At 42.5% G+C, this 18,101-nt stretch overlaps 1 protein-coding gene across 1 annotated transcript in view; it reads right to left on the reverse strand.

Moving 5' to 3' along the window:
* The window catches only part of LOC142194049 (coiled-coil domain-containing protein 63-like), a 35,803-nt gene that overhangs the window by 15,404 nt on the left and 2,298 nt on the right, over positions 1 to 18,101 (reverse strand). The window contains exons 3-9 of the mRNA XM_075263076.1: positions 16,841 to 16,942; positions 14,348 to 14,529; positions 10,831 to 11,015; positions 8,635 to 8,858; positions 8,416 to 8,490; positions 7,359 to 7,548; positions 4,766 to 4,963 (exon numbers count right to left, since the gene is read on the reverse strand). Of these exons, the coding sequence (XP_075119177.1) occupies positions 4,766 to 4,963; positions 7,359 to 7,548; positions 8,416 to 8,490; positions 8,635 to 8,858; positions 10,831 to 11,015; positions 14,348 to 14,529; positions 16,841 to 16,942 (1,156 nt within the window). The remainder of the gene's footprint in view (positions 1 to 4,765; positions 4,964 to 7,358; positions 7,549 to 8,415; positions 8,491 to 8,634; positions 8,859 to 10,830; positions 11,016 to 14,347; positions 14,530 to 16,840; positions 16,943 to 18,101) is intronic.

Genomic DNA, 18,101 nt, shown 5'->3' on the forward strand with positions numbered 1-18,101 from the left:
CTCTGCCCAAAAAGGGCAGAGTGTCCCCCAGCCGGGATTCCAACATCTCCTGGGCCAGATTTCTTGAGATGAGGCCGTTGAAGCCTTGGTCATGTGGGTGGGTTGCGCTGTACTTTAGCATGAAATGAAAGGCTTGGGAGATGGGGAGTTGCTGGGAAGAGGCGCATGATGGCGCGGGCAAAAGGAGAAATGGCAGGAAAAGGTGAGGATAAGGGTGAACTCCCCAAAGTGTCAGAGGCAGATGTGGAGGTGTCCTGGCTCCTGGTCTGGACTGCAGCGCCAGCCCTGTCAACAGTGGAAGAGGCAGTGGCCGCCAGGCCAAACGACGATTATCCTGCGCTTGCTCTCACCCACTGAGCCCAGGGCTTGCCTTCCAAATGATGGCACCCGCAAGAGGTGGTGAGATTCCTCTCCGCAGATCTCCAAACCATCTTGGACTTGCAAATTGCACTAAATTTGTCATGTAACTGACATGTATATGATGAGTCTATCCATTGTCTGTTCATTTTGGTGAAAGTCAGCCTGTCAGCTGACAGACAGCTGTGCTTGTCAGTGATGATGTCACCGGCTGCTTGTACCCCCAGTTTTTGCTGCTTAGCTTGCCTCCACATCCACACTGCTTTTGCCCCTACACATCACCCCTATCCATGCCTGTGCCTCTAGCCATAAGTCTGCCACCCATGGAAACTCATGGTGCAGAAAGTGAGGGAGCTGACTCTGAGGAACCCTTGGGTTTTGTAGCTGGTACTCCATCAAAGGTCTCTGCTGCTCACACACCCTGCTGAACATACGGTATCTAGGGTTAGAGCGTGTGGTGACCTCGCACAACAGTAGGTGCTTCAGGCAGATGTAGGCCTTGCTGGAGTGTATTGCGGCTAGCTCCAGGTACTGTAGACTTGGGAAAGTGGGTGTCCAAGTGCCGCACTTTCACCCTTAGCTCAGCTAATTTGGGGTATGTTTTTAAAAATCATTGCACCACTACATTGAACATGTGGGCCAGGCATGGAACGTGTTGGAGGCTGGCAAGCTCCAGAGCCCTCCAACAAGCTAAAAAACCTGGCCCCAGGGGCAGCGGGGATAAACAAATTGCCATCTCATCCAGGATGGCATCCCTGACCTCAGAGGCAGTGTGCTGTCCGTCTCCCAAGCTGATGAGCTTCAGCCCAGCCTGCTGACGTCTCCCCACACCAGTGTTGCAGCGTTTTCAGCTCGTAGCTGGGGTAAATCTAACAGCGGAGGAGGAGGAGGGTGGTGTTTCAGCCCTCCTCCCAGGAATGTTTTGTGGGGAAACAAGTCAGGAAAATTCTTGAAACGGGAGAGTTTTGCATCTTTGCCCTTGCTGCCTATGGACATCCCTTTGCCTCTAGCCACCATTTTCCCTGCTTTGCTTGCCTCCACATCCACACTGCTTTTGCCCCTAGACATCACCCCAGTCCATGCCTTAGCTTGTACCCCCAGTTTTTCCTGCTTAGCTTGCCTCCACATCCACACTGCTTTTGCCCCTAGACATCACCCCAGTCCATGCCTTAGCTTGTACCCCCAGTTTTTCCTGCTTAGCTTGCCTCCACATCCACACTGCTTTTGCCCCTAGACATCACCCCAGTCCATGCCTTAGCTTGTACCCCCAGTTTTTCCTGCTTAGCTTGCCTCCACATCCACACTGCTTTTGCCCCTAGACATCACCCCAGTCCATGCCTTAGCTTGTATCCCCAGTTTTTCCTGCTTAGCTTGCCTCCACATCCACACTGCTTTTGCCCCTAGACATCACCCCAGTCCATGCCTTAGCTTGTACCCCCAGTTTTTCCTGCTTAGCTTGCCTCCACATCCACACTGCTTTTGCCCCTAGACATCATCCCTATCCATGCCTCTTCCCCTAGCCATAACTCTGCCACCCCTGGAAACTCATGGTGCAGAAACTTTGGTTGCTGACTTTGAGGAACCCTTGGGTTTTGTAGATGGAACTCCATCAAAGGTCTGTGCAGCTCACACACCCTGCTCAAGATATGGTATTGTAGGGTTTCAGCGTGTGTGAATGACGGACAACAGCCTGTGTTTGGACAGATGTAGGCCTTGCTAGAGTGTTTTTAGGCTAGCAGCGACTCCTGTGCACTTGCAAAAGTGGGCGCACAAGCGCCGCATTTTCAACAGTAGCTTCGGTACATTTGGGTATGTTTTTAAAAAACTTTGCACCACTAGGTTAGACGTGGGCCAAACATGGAACGTGTTGGAGGCTGGCAAGCTCCAGAGCCGCTACCAGGTTCCAGCCATTATCACAGGCGTAAAAATGCCAGGCCCCAGGTGTAGCAGGGAAAAAAAAAAGCCATCTCAGCCAGGATGGCATCCCTGACCTCGGAGGCACTGTGCTGTCTGTCCCCCAAGCTGATGAGCTTCAGCACCGCCTGCTGACGTCTCCCCACACCAGTGTTTTAGCGTTTGCCGCTAGTAGCTGTGGTGGAGGTTGCATCGTCGTAGGGTTTCAGTCTACTCCTGCCATGAATTTTGGCCTGGGAGAGGAGATAGGCCACCCCAGTTTGCACCCGGGGAACAGACTCCACCACATTCACCCTGCCTGTCATTAAAGATAAGCACTGCAGCATCCCTGACCACAGGCGCTTGTCCAAGTGTCGGTGGTCAAGTGGACCTTGCAGCAAAGCGCGGAACTAAGGGCCCACCTGATGTTGAGTGACACGTGCTGGTGCAAGGCGGGGACGCCACACCGGGAGAAGTTGAGACGGCTAGGGACGGCATAGTGAGGTGCCACAGTTGCCATCAGGTCCGGGAAGGCGGGAGTTTCAACAAGCCGGAACGCCAACCTCTCCTGGGCCAGCAGTTTAGCGATGTTGGCGTTCTAGGCTTGCGTGGGTGGGTGGTTAGCGGTGTATTTCTGCCGGCGCTCCAATGTCTGAGAGATGGTGGGTTGTTGTAAAGAAGCGCCTGATGGTGCCTTTGATGGTGCAGGAGAAGGAGATAAGACAGAAACAGGGGAGGATGAGGGAGAAGTCAACAAAGTGGCGGAGGCAGATGAAGTGATGTCCTGGCTCGTCCTCTGGAGTGCATCGCCAGCACTGTGAGCAGAGGCAGTGGCATGAACGGCGGGCGACGTTTGTCCTGCCGTTGCTGCCTGCCACTGATTCCATTGCTTGGATTCCAAATGACGGTGCATTGAAGTGGTGGACAGGTTGCTCTTCTCAGGGCCCCTACTCGATTTCGAGAGGCAAATTGTGTAGACGACACTATATCTGTCCTCGGCGCATTCCTTGAAAAAACTCTACACCTTCAAGAAACGTGCCCTCGATGGGGGAGTTTTTCTGGGCTGGGTACAAAAGGGAACATCTTCGGACATTCCGGGTCTGGCCTGGCTTCGGCAAAGCAGCTGACCTCTGCCTCTGGACATGTCTCTGCCTCTAGCTACCCTTTTTGGTGCTGCACCTGCCTCAACATCCACACTACTTTCCCAGCTTGACATCTGCCTTGTCCAGGTGGGGTCGGTGTCCTCGTCGTCCACCACCTCCTCTTCCAACTCCTGTCTCGCCTCCTCCTCCTGCACAATGCGCATGTCAACTGGCTGCCCTGACAGCAACTGCGTCTCATCGTCGTCGATGAGGGTGGGTTGCTGGTCATCCGCCACCAAATCGACCGGAGATGGAATGGAGGAGACTCTAGTGTTTGAGCATCTGGACACAGATACTCGTCTGTTAGGTCCGTGGAATCGCGAAATGGAGGGGCAGGTTGCGGTACAGTCAAAGGAAGGGAGAACAGCTCTGGGGAGCAGGGACAGTTGGGGTTATTGTTCTGAGAAGATTGGGAATTTTGGGTGGAAGGAGGACAAGACTGTTGGGTAAGAGGAGGTAGAGGCTGACTGGCTGGTGGACAATGTGCTTTAAGCGTTATCCGACAGCCATTGCAAGACCTGTTCCTGGTTCTCGGGCCTACTAATCTTTGTACCATTCAGCCTAGTTAATGTGGAACTTTTGTGCAAAGCGCAGAACTTAGGGCCCGCCTGATGTTAAGGGACACACGCTGGTACAAGGCTCAACTCACCCTAAGTGCCAAAAACACTGCTGGTGCAAGGCTCTACTCATGCCAAGGGCCTCAATCTCTGCTGGTAGCTCAGCTTAAGGTCATGTAACTTTGTTTGGAAGGGCTCATGTTAAGGGCTAGAAAAGTGAATTTTGGAAGGTCTTACCACATCACACACACACACACACACACACACACAAAATGACAGTTAAGGGTGAGGGCTTTTGGAATTCCCATTGCCTATTCCATTTGTGGTTGTCATGGGGAACGTGATTTAAAGGGGTGGTTGTTACTGTTTGTTGAGCTTAAATTGGGGTTTGTGTCCATCCATTTGGGGAGTAAAGAAGGTTTCCAGGTATTTTCCCATTTTGATTTTATTGTTTTTTTGAATGTGGAAAGTGTGTAGTTGTTAGGCAGTGATGTTGGGGTAATAGAGGGTCTTTGGTGTGTTAGATGCCCCCAGGCATGCTTCCCCTGCTGTCCCAGTGTCATTCCAGAGGTGTTGGCATCATTTCCTGGGGTGTCATAGTGGACTTGGTGACCCTCCAGACACGGATTTGGGTTTCCCCCTTAACGAGTATCTGTTCCCCATAGACTATAATGGGGTTCGAAACCCGTTCGAACACACGAACATTGAGCGGCTGTTCGAATCGAATTTCGAACCTCGAACATTTTAGTGTTCGCTCATCTCTAACTATTATCACAATCCATGCAAGGCTTAAAAGAAAATATATCAAAAACATACCAGAATCTGCTGTGACTTTTTTGACTCTTTTTGGCATGGATGGTAAAACCTTTTTTCTGCGAACCGATGAGTAAGGCATATCAGATGTATCTGAAAGAGAATCAAGGGCAGTAGACGAAATACTGCTTTTAACCTTGTCCCGTATTGCACAAATATTGAGAATCTGTAGTAGCTCATCTATCTCCTTCTCTAGAATTTCTAAGAAAAACAGAAATTTACAAAGAATTATTCTTGTTGAAGACTTGGATGTGTATTCGAGTACTTAAGAGTGAACAGTATATGTAGTAAAGATCAGTGTTCTTTAACTTATGGCTCTAACGTTGTTGAAAATACAAAATTGATCATGCCCTGATAGCCACAGACAATGACTGCAAACTCAGACAGGGCTGCCATTCGGTAAGTATGATGGATACAGACAAACAATATAATAATAGAAAATGGGGTGGTCCAGAATTGGACATGTGCTGCAGCTTGTTAAAACTCATCATTGAATTTTTGAATTCCAAACATTTTCACTTAAAAGATGAATGTGCCAGAAACATAAGGGCTAGTTCACACGTGAACTGCCCGCGCGGGTTTTGACACAGAGAGAGACGCGGCGAACCGCGTCTCTCTCTTGTCAAAACCCGCCCGCCGCGACCATCGCGGTCGCGGCTTTCACCTCCGCTGTCGGCTCAAATGAATGAGCTGACATAGGAGGGAGCTGCAGCCGGGCGGAAGCCGTGCGGCGCAGCCCGCGCGGCTTCCGCCTGAAGAAAGAGCATGTCGCTTCTTTTCTCCGCTAGCAGCAGCCCGCCGCTAGCGGAGAAAAGAAGCCCGGCGGTCTCCATAGACCACCATTATAAGGGGAGGTTTTGGACGCAAAATCCGCTGTCAAAAACCTCCCCTTCTACTCACGTGTGAACTAGCCCTAAGTGAACAGTGATGTCCTAGTCTTAGGATGGGTCATCAATATTTATTAGCTTGGAAAGTCCATCTAAAGGGACCTTTTACCACCTTAAACAACTCCAATTGTTTATAGCCTTCAAAAGGTGCTTTTCTATCAATTCTGGATTTTTTTTTCTCTAGCCCCCACCTTTCCTGAGCAATCATTGATGTTTGTTTCAGCACAGTTATGCTCTCTGCTGTCAGGTGAGCAGTCCTGGGCTTGAGCAAAAGGAAAGAAACCTACCACCTGATAGCAGAGAGTATAATGGTGCTGAAACTAAGAGCAATGATTGCTCAGGAATGGTGGGGGCTACAGAACAAAATTACAATTGTTCCAGAATCAGTGGAGCAGTACCTATTGAAGAGTGCAAAGATTTGGAGTTTGTGGAGGTGGTGAAAGGATTCCTGTAAGTTATATAATCTCAGTGTTTTAAAAAAGAGTGTCGTCAATGTATGTATTTATTTAAATCTAAAATATATCACTTAATTCTAGTGTTTTTATGTTCAGATTGTCAATTTTTTTTACATTCTGTTTTCTCCATACATGATTATGGAGGCTGCCATGTTGTTTGAGCTTCTACTCTGCTGTGTTAACAGCATTTTGTGATATGCTTTACAGCATTCTCATGGCCATAGGCAGCAAGAGACTCAAGCCAAATAATTGAGGTGTATGGGAGGATATTCCAGACATGCTATGTGCAGGGAGGGGGAGTAGATAAGCTGTTACATTATCTATTGTCTATAATGGATGGAATGATACGATACTATGGTTGTTATATGTAGAGGTGTTATCTTCTATTGTAATACTGTCTGTCTAGTTTGTGAAGTAAATGAAGTCACTGCTGCAATGATACACTGTCCAGAATTAGCTTAGGCTTTAGTAGGCAGAGTGAAAATTGTAGGATATTGTAGTTTTTTTTAAATATAGATATTATCATAGAAAATGAAAAATAAAATCATCAGAAATTCTTTAAAAGATATGTTTCTCATAAAATCATGGTTTAGAAAGTAGGGCATTTTTTGGTGAAGTCTGGCAGGTGCAAAATTTCTCCCAAACAAAAAAGGTTGCTTTGTAGAGGCCTTTAGTAGGAGCAGAAACTGATGAAAAGGTGCAAAGATAATCTTTTTATGGATATAAAATCACCCTGAAAGTGCATTGGGAATGGGCCCAATTTACCAGATTTGCCTACAGGTAGCTATGGCTCAAGCAGGGCTAAAGGGGTTACATTGGGTAGCAATTTTAGAAGACATTCAGAGCACTTTTGGCTGTCTCTAGACATCTCTGGAAAATCAGTCCTACTCCTGATGAACTTGCAGACTGTTTTGCATGTTCATAAACAGAAGGCTATCTCTACACTGCTTTACCACAATGGTATGTTTCTGATCCTGTTAAAGACCCCTAAACAGCATAATTGATTTGTATTTTAGACCTGCCAAAATACCTTGAATCAGATTTGTGTACTAGACAGTACAAGCGTAGAAGCATAGCTCTATCTGAAAATTATTCCTAATATTGCAGATATTCTGTAGCCTATCAGCCCTTAAAACTAGTGTACTGCTATAGGTCTTGCACCCAGTGGTCTTCTCTCTGACCAGTTCAAAAATGGAAAAACGTCAGAATCGTACATTGAGTATGGTGAACAAATAATGTAACAAAAATACTTACCAAAGTACTTTAACTTCTCCTGGCATGTGAGTGTTCCATACCCCAGCATTTTCTCCATTGATGATATGTCACAACCAAGGGTCTTCACCAAGTCCTCAGTAGCTGATGTTATCAGTTCAAGTTCTCTTAACATTTCACAATATTTATTTTGGTATTTTTCTGTTGTTTCACGTGTTTTCTGCAGTTTTTCCTGTAGGATTTTCACATAACACATAATGATATGAGTCATTAATCATTTGATTTATAATAACCACATGAGACCTTATTCACATAAAAATATAGAGAGATTTTCTTAATTTCAAAGCATATTACAAAAAAAATCATAACATCCATCCATCCAATATACAACACTTATTTATCCATACCTGTTAATTTGTCCAGCAACGTGGAAGAATTATCTATATAAGACTATATATAAACTGACGTACATCAGCTTTATCATGTGTAAATGCTTAAATAGGCTTTTCCTACTGTAAGCACTTATCCTCTATCCACAGAAGCCACCACTCCATTGACTTCTATAGGATTTTTAGGACAACAATCTCTTGCAGACCCAAAGCAGTGAATGGAGTGGTGGCCATATATGCAGACCATAGCTCCATTCAAATGCAGGACTTAAGGCGGATGTGGGCACCAAGTTTCCTGAATGCCGGGGTTCCCAGCAGTCAGACTCCCAGCTATCAGACACTTGTCCTGTAACTAGTTGACCCTTTCAATGGGATGACAATCACATAATATGAGCATTACTGCCAATAATAGTTGAGTTAGGATGTTTGTACTTGTAAAACAACGTTTTAGGTAAGTTCATTTAAAAATTTTTTCCAGCTTCCATGTATATCGTATGGAATAATAAATGGTACTATTGCAAAGTTTAATTTGTCTTGCAAACATTGAGTCCTCATATGGCTGTGTGAATGGAAAAATAGAAATGTCATGGGTTTTGGAAGTTGGGGAGTCAAAAAACGAAAATCGACAAATGCTTGTGGCAGGAAAGGGTTAATGCCCTGCATCTTTATGGAACAGACTGAATTATTCCTCCATAACAGCAATCTCTTACCTCTAACTCCTTTTTGGCGATGAGTTGCTCATCAAAGGCCTTTTTGTTCTGAGACTCCAGATTAAAAATTTCATCCTAGAGAAACAACAGTAAGTACAATAAGTTATGTCATCAAGGCGGGTCACACAGGGAAAAAACGAGGCAGATAAAAAAGAATAACAAAAAAAACCAAAAAACACTTGATAGTACTCCTTCAATTGGTCAGCAGACAACTCTCACCTCAGTGGCTTTGATCTTCTGTTTTATATCTTCCACTTCACTATTCAGCTCATTGACATACGTGCGAAGTGAATCATTTTTCATGTCATCATACAAATATTGTTTTGCCATCTTTTCAAGGTCAACATCCTTTTGTCCAAATAGATTTCCTAGTCCTTCACAGATGGCTTTGTGATTGTCAATGATATCCTGGTTGCACTTCCTAATTTTTTTAAGATGTTTTTCTAAAAAAAATGATATACAATGTATTAGTGAACTTATCAGCATATTAGTCACTGTCCATGTGATATTGCAACAAGTTTTGTTTTGTAAGGTTGTAATTGTATGGAATCTATTTTTGTGGAACCTGAAAACCGCTAATAGTGATAGTAGTGGGAGTCAAAGGGTTTGTCCGGGATAACCTGAAATCCCTACACTACTATAAACACCCTCCCCCTCCTACTTTCTAAACACATCAATTATAAAAATGAATAGTTACCCATATCCCTGGGCCGTTCATGTGACGATCCGTTTCCCCATTTCCGGAAACGGATCATCACTGCTACGCCCCACCCCCATTCACTTCATTATACTTAACATTCTTCCAGGGAGATGGCTCCTCCTCCTGTAATAATGCTGTGCGCGCTCTTCTCCACTGTGCACGCCGCCGGTATTTCAGATCTACAGCGCTTCCATGCATGTGCAATAGAGGTGGCTCATCGCTGCTGAGAAGGAGGAGTATGGGAGCAGTACAGGAGGAGTCGTCTCACCGGAAGAAACGTGGAGGGGTAAGTATATAATATGGGTCGGGGGTTGGGTTGGGTTGAGTAGGTATGGAAGTGCGGGATGGTTAGAGAGACAAGGAGGGGGTGTATGGGAGGAGGGGAGAGAGGAAGGAGGGGGAGTAAGGTGAGAGAGTTAGTGAGGAAGATACATTGCAAGAAGTTGAGCATGTAAACAAAAGCAGAGACACCAGCAGGCCCCAGAGACAAAACACGTTAAAGGTATGTGGGCGCATTTATTAACCCATTAGTAACACTAACAGACAATTTTTAAAAAACCTTTTTTTTTGCCTAGAAAACCCGTTTAAAGAGAACCCAACAACACAATCTTCCAGTGACATCTGTGTATGAAGCAAACTTGTGGTTCCCTTTTCTATCTCTGCTCACTAACTCCCAAGATGACCACCTTCTGTTGCTGCCCAATCGTTTTTGTTCTCTCATTGGCTTTAGCTCCGCCACTGCTGCTTGGGTTTCTATAGCTTCTGTACTTAGGCTCGCTTCCCAGGTGAAACTTTGGTCCTTTTGTCTTCTCCCTCATCAAGGGAGGCTTAAGAAGCCAGCTCCAGCAGCAGACTTTGGGCAGAGCTTGGCTGGAGAGCCAACAGAGAGGTCATATTTTTGGAGCTGTGTCCTGAGTGATTCTACTGGCTTTTGGATTTCTGTTATTCTAGGTGAGGTAACCTATTCTGTGTTTAGTTAGAGCCTAGCCGGGCAGGTATTTATTTTTGTATTGTTTCCTTTTGTTGCTGCACTACCTTTTTGAGTGAAAATAAAATCTACCTTTGTTTTGGACTAAAGAAACTGGACTTTTGTGTCTATGCCACTCCACCTAGCAACCCCAGACCCTGACAATATGTATATATATATATATATATATATATATATATATATATATATATGGCTTTTCGACCAGTTGTCACCTACTGTATTGCTTAGGATAGGACCAGCAAGCAGGAAGGGACAGTGGGGGGTTTCAGCTTAGGGCTCACTGTCTATTGTGCCCCTCCCCCCAAAGGTTCACCAGCAGCTACTGGGGAATTACTGCTCTAGTAATTTCCTTACAGACAGATTTTCTTTAATTACATTTATTCTACAGCAAATGTGAATGCTACAATGGATGAAGCATCCCTATATAAATTCCAATGAGTCAGACATGTGGCGACAGATATGCTGAACTCACAAATCTACAAGGAGGAAATTATTTTTATTTCCCAGTCATCAAAAGAATAGCTTGTAGATCTGACACTGGGATCTAGTCTACCCTGTATTGTATACCACCCAGGCCCTAAGGATTTATACTTGTTTTGAACTCATGTAACGCAATAAACGTAAGTACTTATATTTATAAGGATTATTTGTAAATGGATGGTAAGTGCTCTATTATAGATGCAGGATTATGGAATCAAACATACAATGTAATATTTTACAACTATACCTTGTCTCTTTTGTAGCTGTTCTTTCACCATCGCAGATCGATCAAACAATTTTGTTTCCAGAAATTTCTTTTGTTTGTCAACATGGTCAACATATCTCGAGAGATTTTGAATCTTTAATTCATATTTTTTTAACATTTTCTCTCCCATGTCTTTGAAGGCCAAGATATCTTTTTGGATCTCAAGTCTATACAATTATAAGTTACCAATATTAGTACCATAGTCTGAACACATAAGGGCAGTGATAAGGTGATCGTTACAAACTGAGGAATTGTTCTTATTGTTCTTTATTATATAAAGGTCTAACTATCTGCACATGACTGTGAAATAACTGGCATTACTAATGGATTAAGCTGTTAGTTTTTAATGTCCATTTTCCATTCATGTTAGTTTTCTGACTGTATCTCAGTTTGTAATGTCTGTTTTGCATTAATTTGTCATCCATTTATAGCTGTCAAGTTAAAGAAATGGATAAACTTCATTGGTCTTTTTTTGTATTGTCAACCCACTCATCCATTTTTAAGATCAGTAAAATTGATATATTAGCCAAAAATGAACATTAAAATTCAGTATTGCATCTGTCAGGCCAGAAAAACTGTGAAAAAATAGGATATATTCTATGTTTTAAGTGACGTTATTCACTGCCAATTTAAAAAGCCGGACATGTGTATATATCCATTGACTTCCACGGACATGGGACATGATATTAAAAAAAACATCCATTACACTTCTATTTTTCACTGTTGTGTGCATGGGGCGTTAGAGAACAAGCTTCATGGAAACATGAACTGACGTGTTGTAATACAATGAAGGACCAACTATATTAAGGATCTGGTAATGTCACATATATCACTGGTTCCTTACCACTATTAAGGCCACTCATTAGTCTTGGTGGTCACATGAGACTTAGGCCTTCCACCACCGTAGGCCTGGCATGTGATGGAAAGGGGATCAGTGGAGGACAATGGAGCACCATTCCCCGCAGCTGCTGCTCTAAATCCTACACAATCCTTTAGGCTAAGGCCCCACGATGCAGAAACACAGCTTTTTTTTGTTGCATATTTTGTTGAGGTTATTTTAGCCAAAGTCAGGAGTGGATTGAGCAAAAGGTTGAAGTATAAGTGCTGCCCGTATATTTCCAATTCCTTTTCTAGCCACTCCTGGCTTTGGCTCACAAAACTGCACCAAAACCTGCAACAAAGAATAAGCTGCATTTCCGCAACATGGGGCCTAAGCCTTAAAGACTTCATGTACATGGAAAATAATTTGATGTGTATTTGCTGTGCAGATTTGTTTGTAGATTTTCCTGTGTGCTACATGCAGATTTGCTGCTTATTTTTCCCCTATGCATTGCAAAAGGTGAAATCCACAATGGAAATCCACTCCACAAGTCTATTTACGCGCCGAAAATTTCTGAAACATGTAGATTAAATGCTGGTATTGCGTGTTGTGTTTTTTCTCCATGTAAATCAACAAGTCAAACATCAGCTAACACAAAGGATTGCACATTCACCCTAAGGGTAAATGCACACATTGCATATTACATGCTGCTTTGCCAAGGGTATTTTCATGTATAACACATGTGGATCGTGCCTGTATATCGAAGAGAATTCAACCTGCAAATCTGCTCTAAAACTACACATAGCTTTTGAATAATTTTATTATTATTATTATTTTTTTTTACAAACTCCCTACTACACGGTCTACCAATAAGTATTTAGACACCTGTGGTCCGAGCGGCTCGAGTGGCAATTACAGCCTCAACAAGTCCTTGTATAACAGCTAGTGGTATTTTATTCCTTTCGGCTTGGAGAATTTCGGCTTTCACCAATTTTGGACGGCTGCTGCACTCCTGAGTTTGGCCTGTACCAAGCCATGGTAGACCTTGCTACATGATAGCTGGCGTTGTCATCCTGGAAGTAACATTGGTCTGACCCATAGAACCACCATAATGTAGAAAGCACACTGTTGACTAAAATAGTGCAATAGGCGTCAGTGTTAAGTTTATCATACACTGGGACTAAGGGTCCCAGTCCATACCAGGAGAAACACTCCCAGACCATAACGCCACATCCGCAGAACTTTACTGGGTGTCCAAATTCTTATTGGTAGACAGTGTATAGTCTAAATATCAAAATAAGTGATACCTGATTAATGCTTAGTGCCCACATGCCCAATTTTTCTACTAATAATGTCTATCTACAGTAGTATCAGTGAGGTCAATGCTGTGACTAGCCAATAGTTGCAGCATTTACATGTCATGTCGACATGCTATCGCTGGAGTCAGATAACCAGAGACTCATTGGGGGACCAGGAAAATGCTGACATAGGAGTGGCAAGAAATAGGGAAGGAGAGTATCAATTCTGTTTGTGCTTTTTAGACCCTTGTTAGTGTTGTGTAGGTATTGCCTACCTATTTTTTCCAACATTATGATAGTAATGGCCTATCTTTAAGATACAAATATGCAATGCAATATTTTTCCAGCTCACCCTTTCATCCAGCCAAATGCACGGAAACGCAGGTGGACTTCAACCAGCAGAAATACAATTTTTCAAAGGAGATGAATCCAGCATAGAAATAGGTTGGATGAATAAAATTTAACTTTTATTTAGTCTTCATAAAAAGCAGTAATGTGCATTACAGCAAGATCCATATTGCATGGCTACGCGTTTCGGAGCTGCATTTCGTGCTCCTTCTTCAAGGCAACATTTGGCAAGTATTGCTAGCCGGTCATGTGATAGCGGGCTTGGTCATATGACTTGTAGACATGTGATATCCCGGAAGTATCCATCACTAGCGTTTGGATTGAATGACTGGATCGTGTGTAGGTTGTTTACATCGGACATACAAGGTGGGTTGGATTCTTATAACATCCATGTACAAATAGTTATAGGTCTCTTTTTTTTTAGTATTGTGATATTGGATAAGTAAATTAAATTAAATTATGGTAATGCGGATGTAGGAGTAATGCGATTTTCCCATTAATGTGAAATCTTTGTGGGTGTCAATATTAGTTCATAGTTTGTATTTATATTCATATATATGTAGTTATATGTGTAGGTCTTTGTGATCACGGGTAAAAGTTGTATAATGTGATTAAGTGACATGTTTTGTAATAAGTTGTGCATTTGTTTAGATCTGCAGTAGCATGTTTTGTTTTTATCATGCCTATCTTTAAGATAGTTCATCAAAATCAGATTGGTGGGGGAATGAAACATACACCGATCAGCTGCTCTCAGCATCTTCTGGAACTATAGTGTAGGGTACAATGCGTATTAATGTCATAAGGTTGAAAAACTCTATAAATTGATGCCTAGTATGTCATTGTTACAGGAATAAAAGATATACATTTATATTAGAATCAATTCAGAAATGCTAAAAGTATGATGATATATATATAAAAAAAGATATCCCAGCTACATGCATGCCTACAATATATGCTTTACATTATAATAGATCACTGGCCAATATTCATTCCATTGAGCACAGTGAGATCCTAGTGAGAGACAGCCACTTACTTTTCTTTATGAGCAGACATGATCTCCTCCTGTATAGTCTCTATGAAGATCTTCAGATGTTTAACTCTCTCCTGTTTTTTATCCACAAGGTTCTGTAATTTCTTCTTCTTCAGGCGCAGACATTCAATACCTTCTTTTAGTTTGGCATTTTCAATTTTCATCACATTATATTTTTGATTGACCTGTGTTAAAATATATCAGATAATTCTTATTGTAGGTTAATGTGAACCTGTCGGGTGGTTTTTCCACCATAAATGGGCCCCATCATGTGCAGGATGAAGTACTTACCTTTCCCACTATAATTTTTCTGTTGCAGAAAAGTGAAATTTTAAATATCTAAAAGCATAAAGTGTTCTATGTGCATTAAAGGAATTGTCCAGTATCTGAAGATTTTCGATACTGATGACCTCTCCACAGGAGTTTGGCTGCAGTTCCAGGTGGCACTGCTACAGTGTACGAACTGGAAGTGGCATTTCTCTCACAGTCTCCTCACTTCTGACGTCACAAGATAAATGACGACCATGCCCAGGACATGTGATTAGAAGGCGGACCATGTCACTAAGCGGAAACTGCTCCTGCCCCTCGTAACTACTTAGGTTTATATTTACATATGACATTTTATGCTTTCGACAAACTTCACTTTGTTGCAATATGGGAAAAATATGCAAATCTGTTTTCAAGGATGCAAATATGAAACAGTGCCTCTGTATGCTGTCTCTTAGGACAGCCCCCTTAACATCATGCATGACTTTTTTCAATAAGCCTAATAACATAATGCAGGGATTACTGCCAAACTAGTATTTCTATTCCAAAAAGGAACAGATTCCCAGCTGTGGACAGCGCTGTTTCAATCTTTTGGATCTCTTCAGCACAGCGTATGGATACTAGTTTGGCAGAGTGAGAGACTATACACCAGGATCAGGGAATAATAACACTTCCCACATTATGTTATTAGGCTTATTGAAAAAAGTCATGTGTGATGTTAAGGGGGCTGTCCTAAGAGACAGCAAACAGAGAAATTGCATTCCTATTACATCCTGGAAAACAGATTTTAATATTTTTCCCATAATCCCCAGTGAAGAAAAAATGGCTTGTAAGTCTCCATACCTTTGTTGCAATAGAAATATTACAGAGAGGACTAATGGAAAGCTTATTACTTGATCCTGCACATGATGGGGCCAGTTTATCGTTAAAAACAAAACAAAAACAAAAAAACACCTAACAGGATCCTTTTAAGTCTTTGCCTGAAAAAATATAGTTTTTCTCCCATACATATAGAAGACCTATAGGGTCAAAGACATAAAGATTATTGGTAACAATCTGAATATTCTCAGGGATTTAGTACCTAGTTGGGGAGTTAACACAGGCAACATAAGTTCATTATTGCTCTATGTTGAGGTGATTCTACTGGACTGAAAACCCCTCCAAGTACCCCACAGTGTACAGTGAGTGGAGTGCACATCATTGTTAATGATGTGTACTCCACTCACTGTACATTGTGGGGTACCTGGAGGGGTTTTCAGTCCAGTAGAATCACCAAATTTTCTGTTTTATAACCCTGCATATATGGCTATAGTAGCCCACAATAATGTATTCAATCTAGGAAGACCTTTGTTTATATATATATATATATATATATATATATATATATATATATATATATTATAGAAATGAGTTTCTGTCTCTCTGTCTGGATTATATATGCGCGTCTGCTCACGGTACCACACGGCGGAGGATTAGATATGCATGTCTGCATGCAGTACCAAATTCCGGAGAACTAGATACGTGTGTCAGCACACAGTACCACATGCAGGAGGATTAGATACGCATCAGCACAAAGTACCACACGCCGGAGGATTACATACGCACTTCTGCACACAGTACCACACGCTGGAGGATTAGATACGTGGCTCAGCACACAGTACCACACGCTGGAGGATTAGATACGCGGCTCTGCACTCATTACCACATGCAGGATGATTAGATATGCGATTCAGCGCTAAGTACCATACGCCGGAGGATTAGATACATGGCTCAGCACACAGTACCACATACCAGAGGATTAGATACATAGCTCAGCCACAGTATCAGCCATTTTTCTTCACTGCTGTATGTCAGCTTTATAGGAGCAAGGTGCTTTGGATGACACTGTTACACAAGGTCACATTCACACAACTTTACTCCAGGTATCCAAGGTATCCATTACAACCGATCGCAGGTTTTTTCACTGATATCCAAACTGAGATACACATGATTACATGACTCTTATGGACACACACAAATGACATACAAAATATACCAGTGCAAAACTAGGCAATTCTTATACACAAACAAAAAATGAAATATACCCGTGCGAAGCCGGGTCCTCCTGCTAGTATAGAGAGAGAGAGAGAGCGAGAGAGACAAACCATTTGCACTGAGCAGTGGGTGCAATGTCAGAAGAGAAGCAATTTAAGATAGCTGTATTTTTCTTATGTTATGTGGGATACGTACATGCTGTAGATCATTCTCCAGGTGATTAATTTTGCTTTGTTTTGTTTTAGTTTCAGTCATTTCCCTTTTCTGTTTTAAAACCTCTTCCTCCTTTTCTTTTATCTATATTAAACATAAAAAAGAAACACATGTTGCATGTTGGCTTCAGTCTGAACTCCAGACATAAGAGTACGGTATATCATTTGTCAGATGCTAAAATAGTAAATGAGAGCATGTTCACACGGTAGTATTCTGCTCAGTGTTTTGCATTATTTATAACCCATAGTCAGGTATGTGTCTGTTCACTTCTATGAGACCAATAGAGTGCTATATTCAAGTATCTCTGTTAGTTCTATAGAAATGGATGCAATGATGACCGTGCATGTGCACTACCACTCCATTAACACAGGGGCTGAGATCCCTGTTCTCATGATCACTGGCGGTCTTAGCAGTTGTACTCTCAGCCAACACTGACATGTGAATAAGGCCTTATACCTTATCCTGAAGGTAAGAAGTAAGAGTTGTTAGGTGGAAGCCCCCTTTAATCTAAGGCTCCACGTAGCAAGTCACAGCGAAAAAGCGCTGTGGGAAAAACCGTGGTAGAAACAAATTACGTTTGTCCCCACAGAACATTTCACAGAAAGTCTACAATGTTTTCCTCTGCAGACTTTCTGCTTCCATTATACAGTGTTGGCCAAAAGTATTGGCACCCCTGCAATTCTGTCAGATAATACTCATTTTCTTCTAGAAAATGATTGCAAGCACAAATTCTTTGGTATTATTATCTTCATTTAATTTGTCTTCAATGGAAAACCACAAAAAGAATTGTCAAAAAGCCAAATTGGATATAATTCCACACCAAACATAAAAAAGGGGGGTGGACAAAAGTATTGGCACTGTTTGAAAAATCATGTGATGCTTCTCTAATTTGTGTAATTAACAGCACCTGTTACCTGATGCACCTAACAGGTGGTGGCAATAAGTAAATCACACTTGCAGCCAGTTGAAATGGATTAAAGTTGACTCAACCTCTGTCCTGTGTCCTTGTGTGTACCACATTGAGCATGGAGAAAAGAAAGAAGACCAAAGAACTGTCTGAGGACTTGAGAAGCAAAATTGTGAGGAAGCATGAGCAATCTCAAGGCTACAAGTCCATCTCCAAAGACCTGAATGTTCCTGTGTCTACTGTGCGCAGTGTCATCAAGAAGTTTAAAGCCCATGGCACTGTGGCTAACCTCCCTAGATGTGGACGGAAAAGAAAAATTGCCGAGAGATTTCAACG

The sequence above is a fragment of the Leptodactylus fuscus genome, chromosome 2 (assembly GCF_031893055.1).
Source record: "Leptodactylus fuscus isolate aLepFus1 chromosome 2, aLepFus1.hap2, whole genome shotgun sequence".
Lineage (NCBI taxonomy): Eukaryota > Metazoa > Chordata > Amphibia > Anura > Leptodactylidae > Leptodactylus > Leptodactylus fuscus.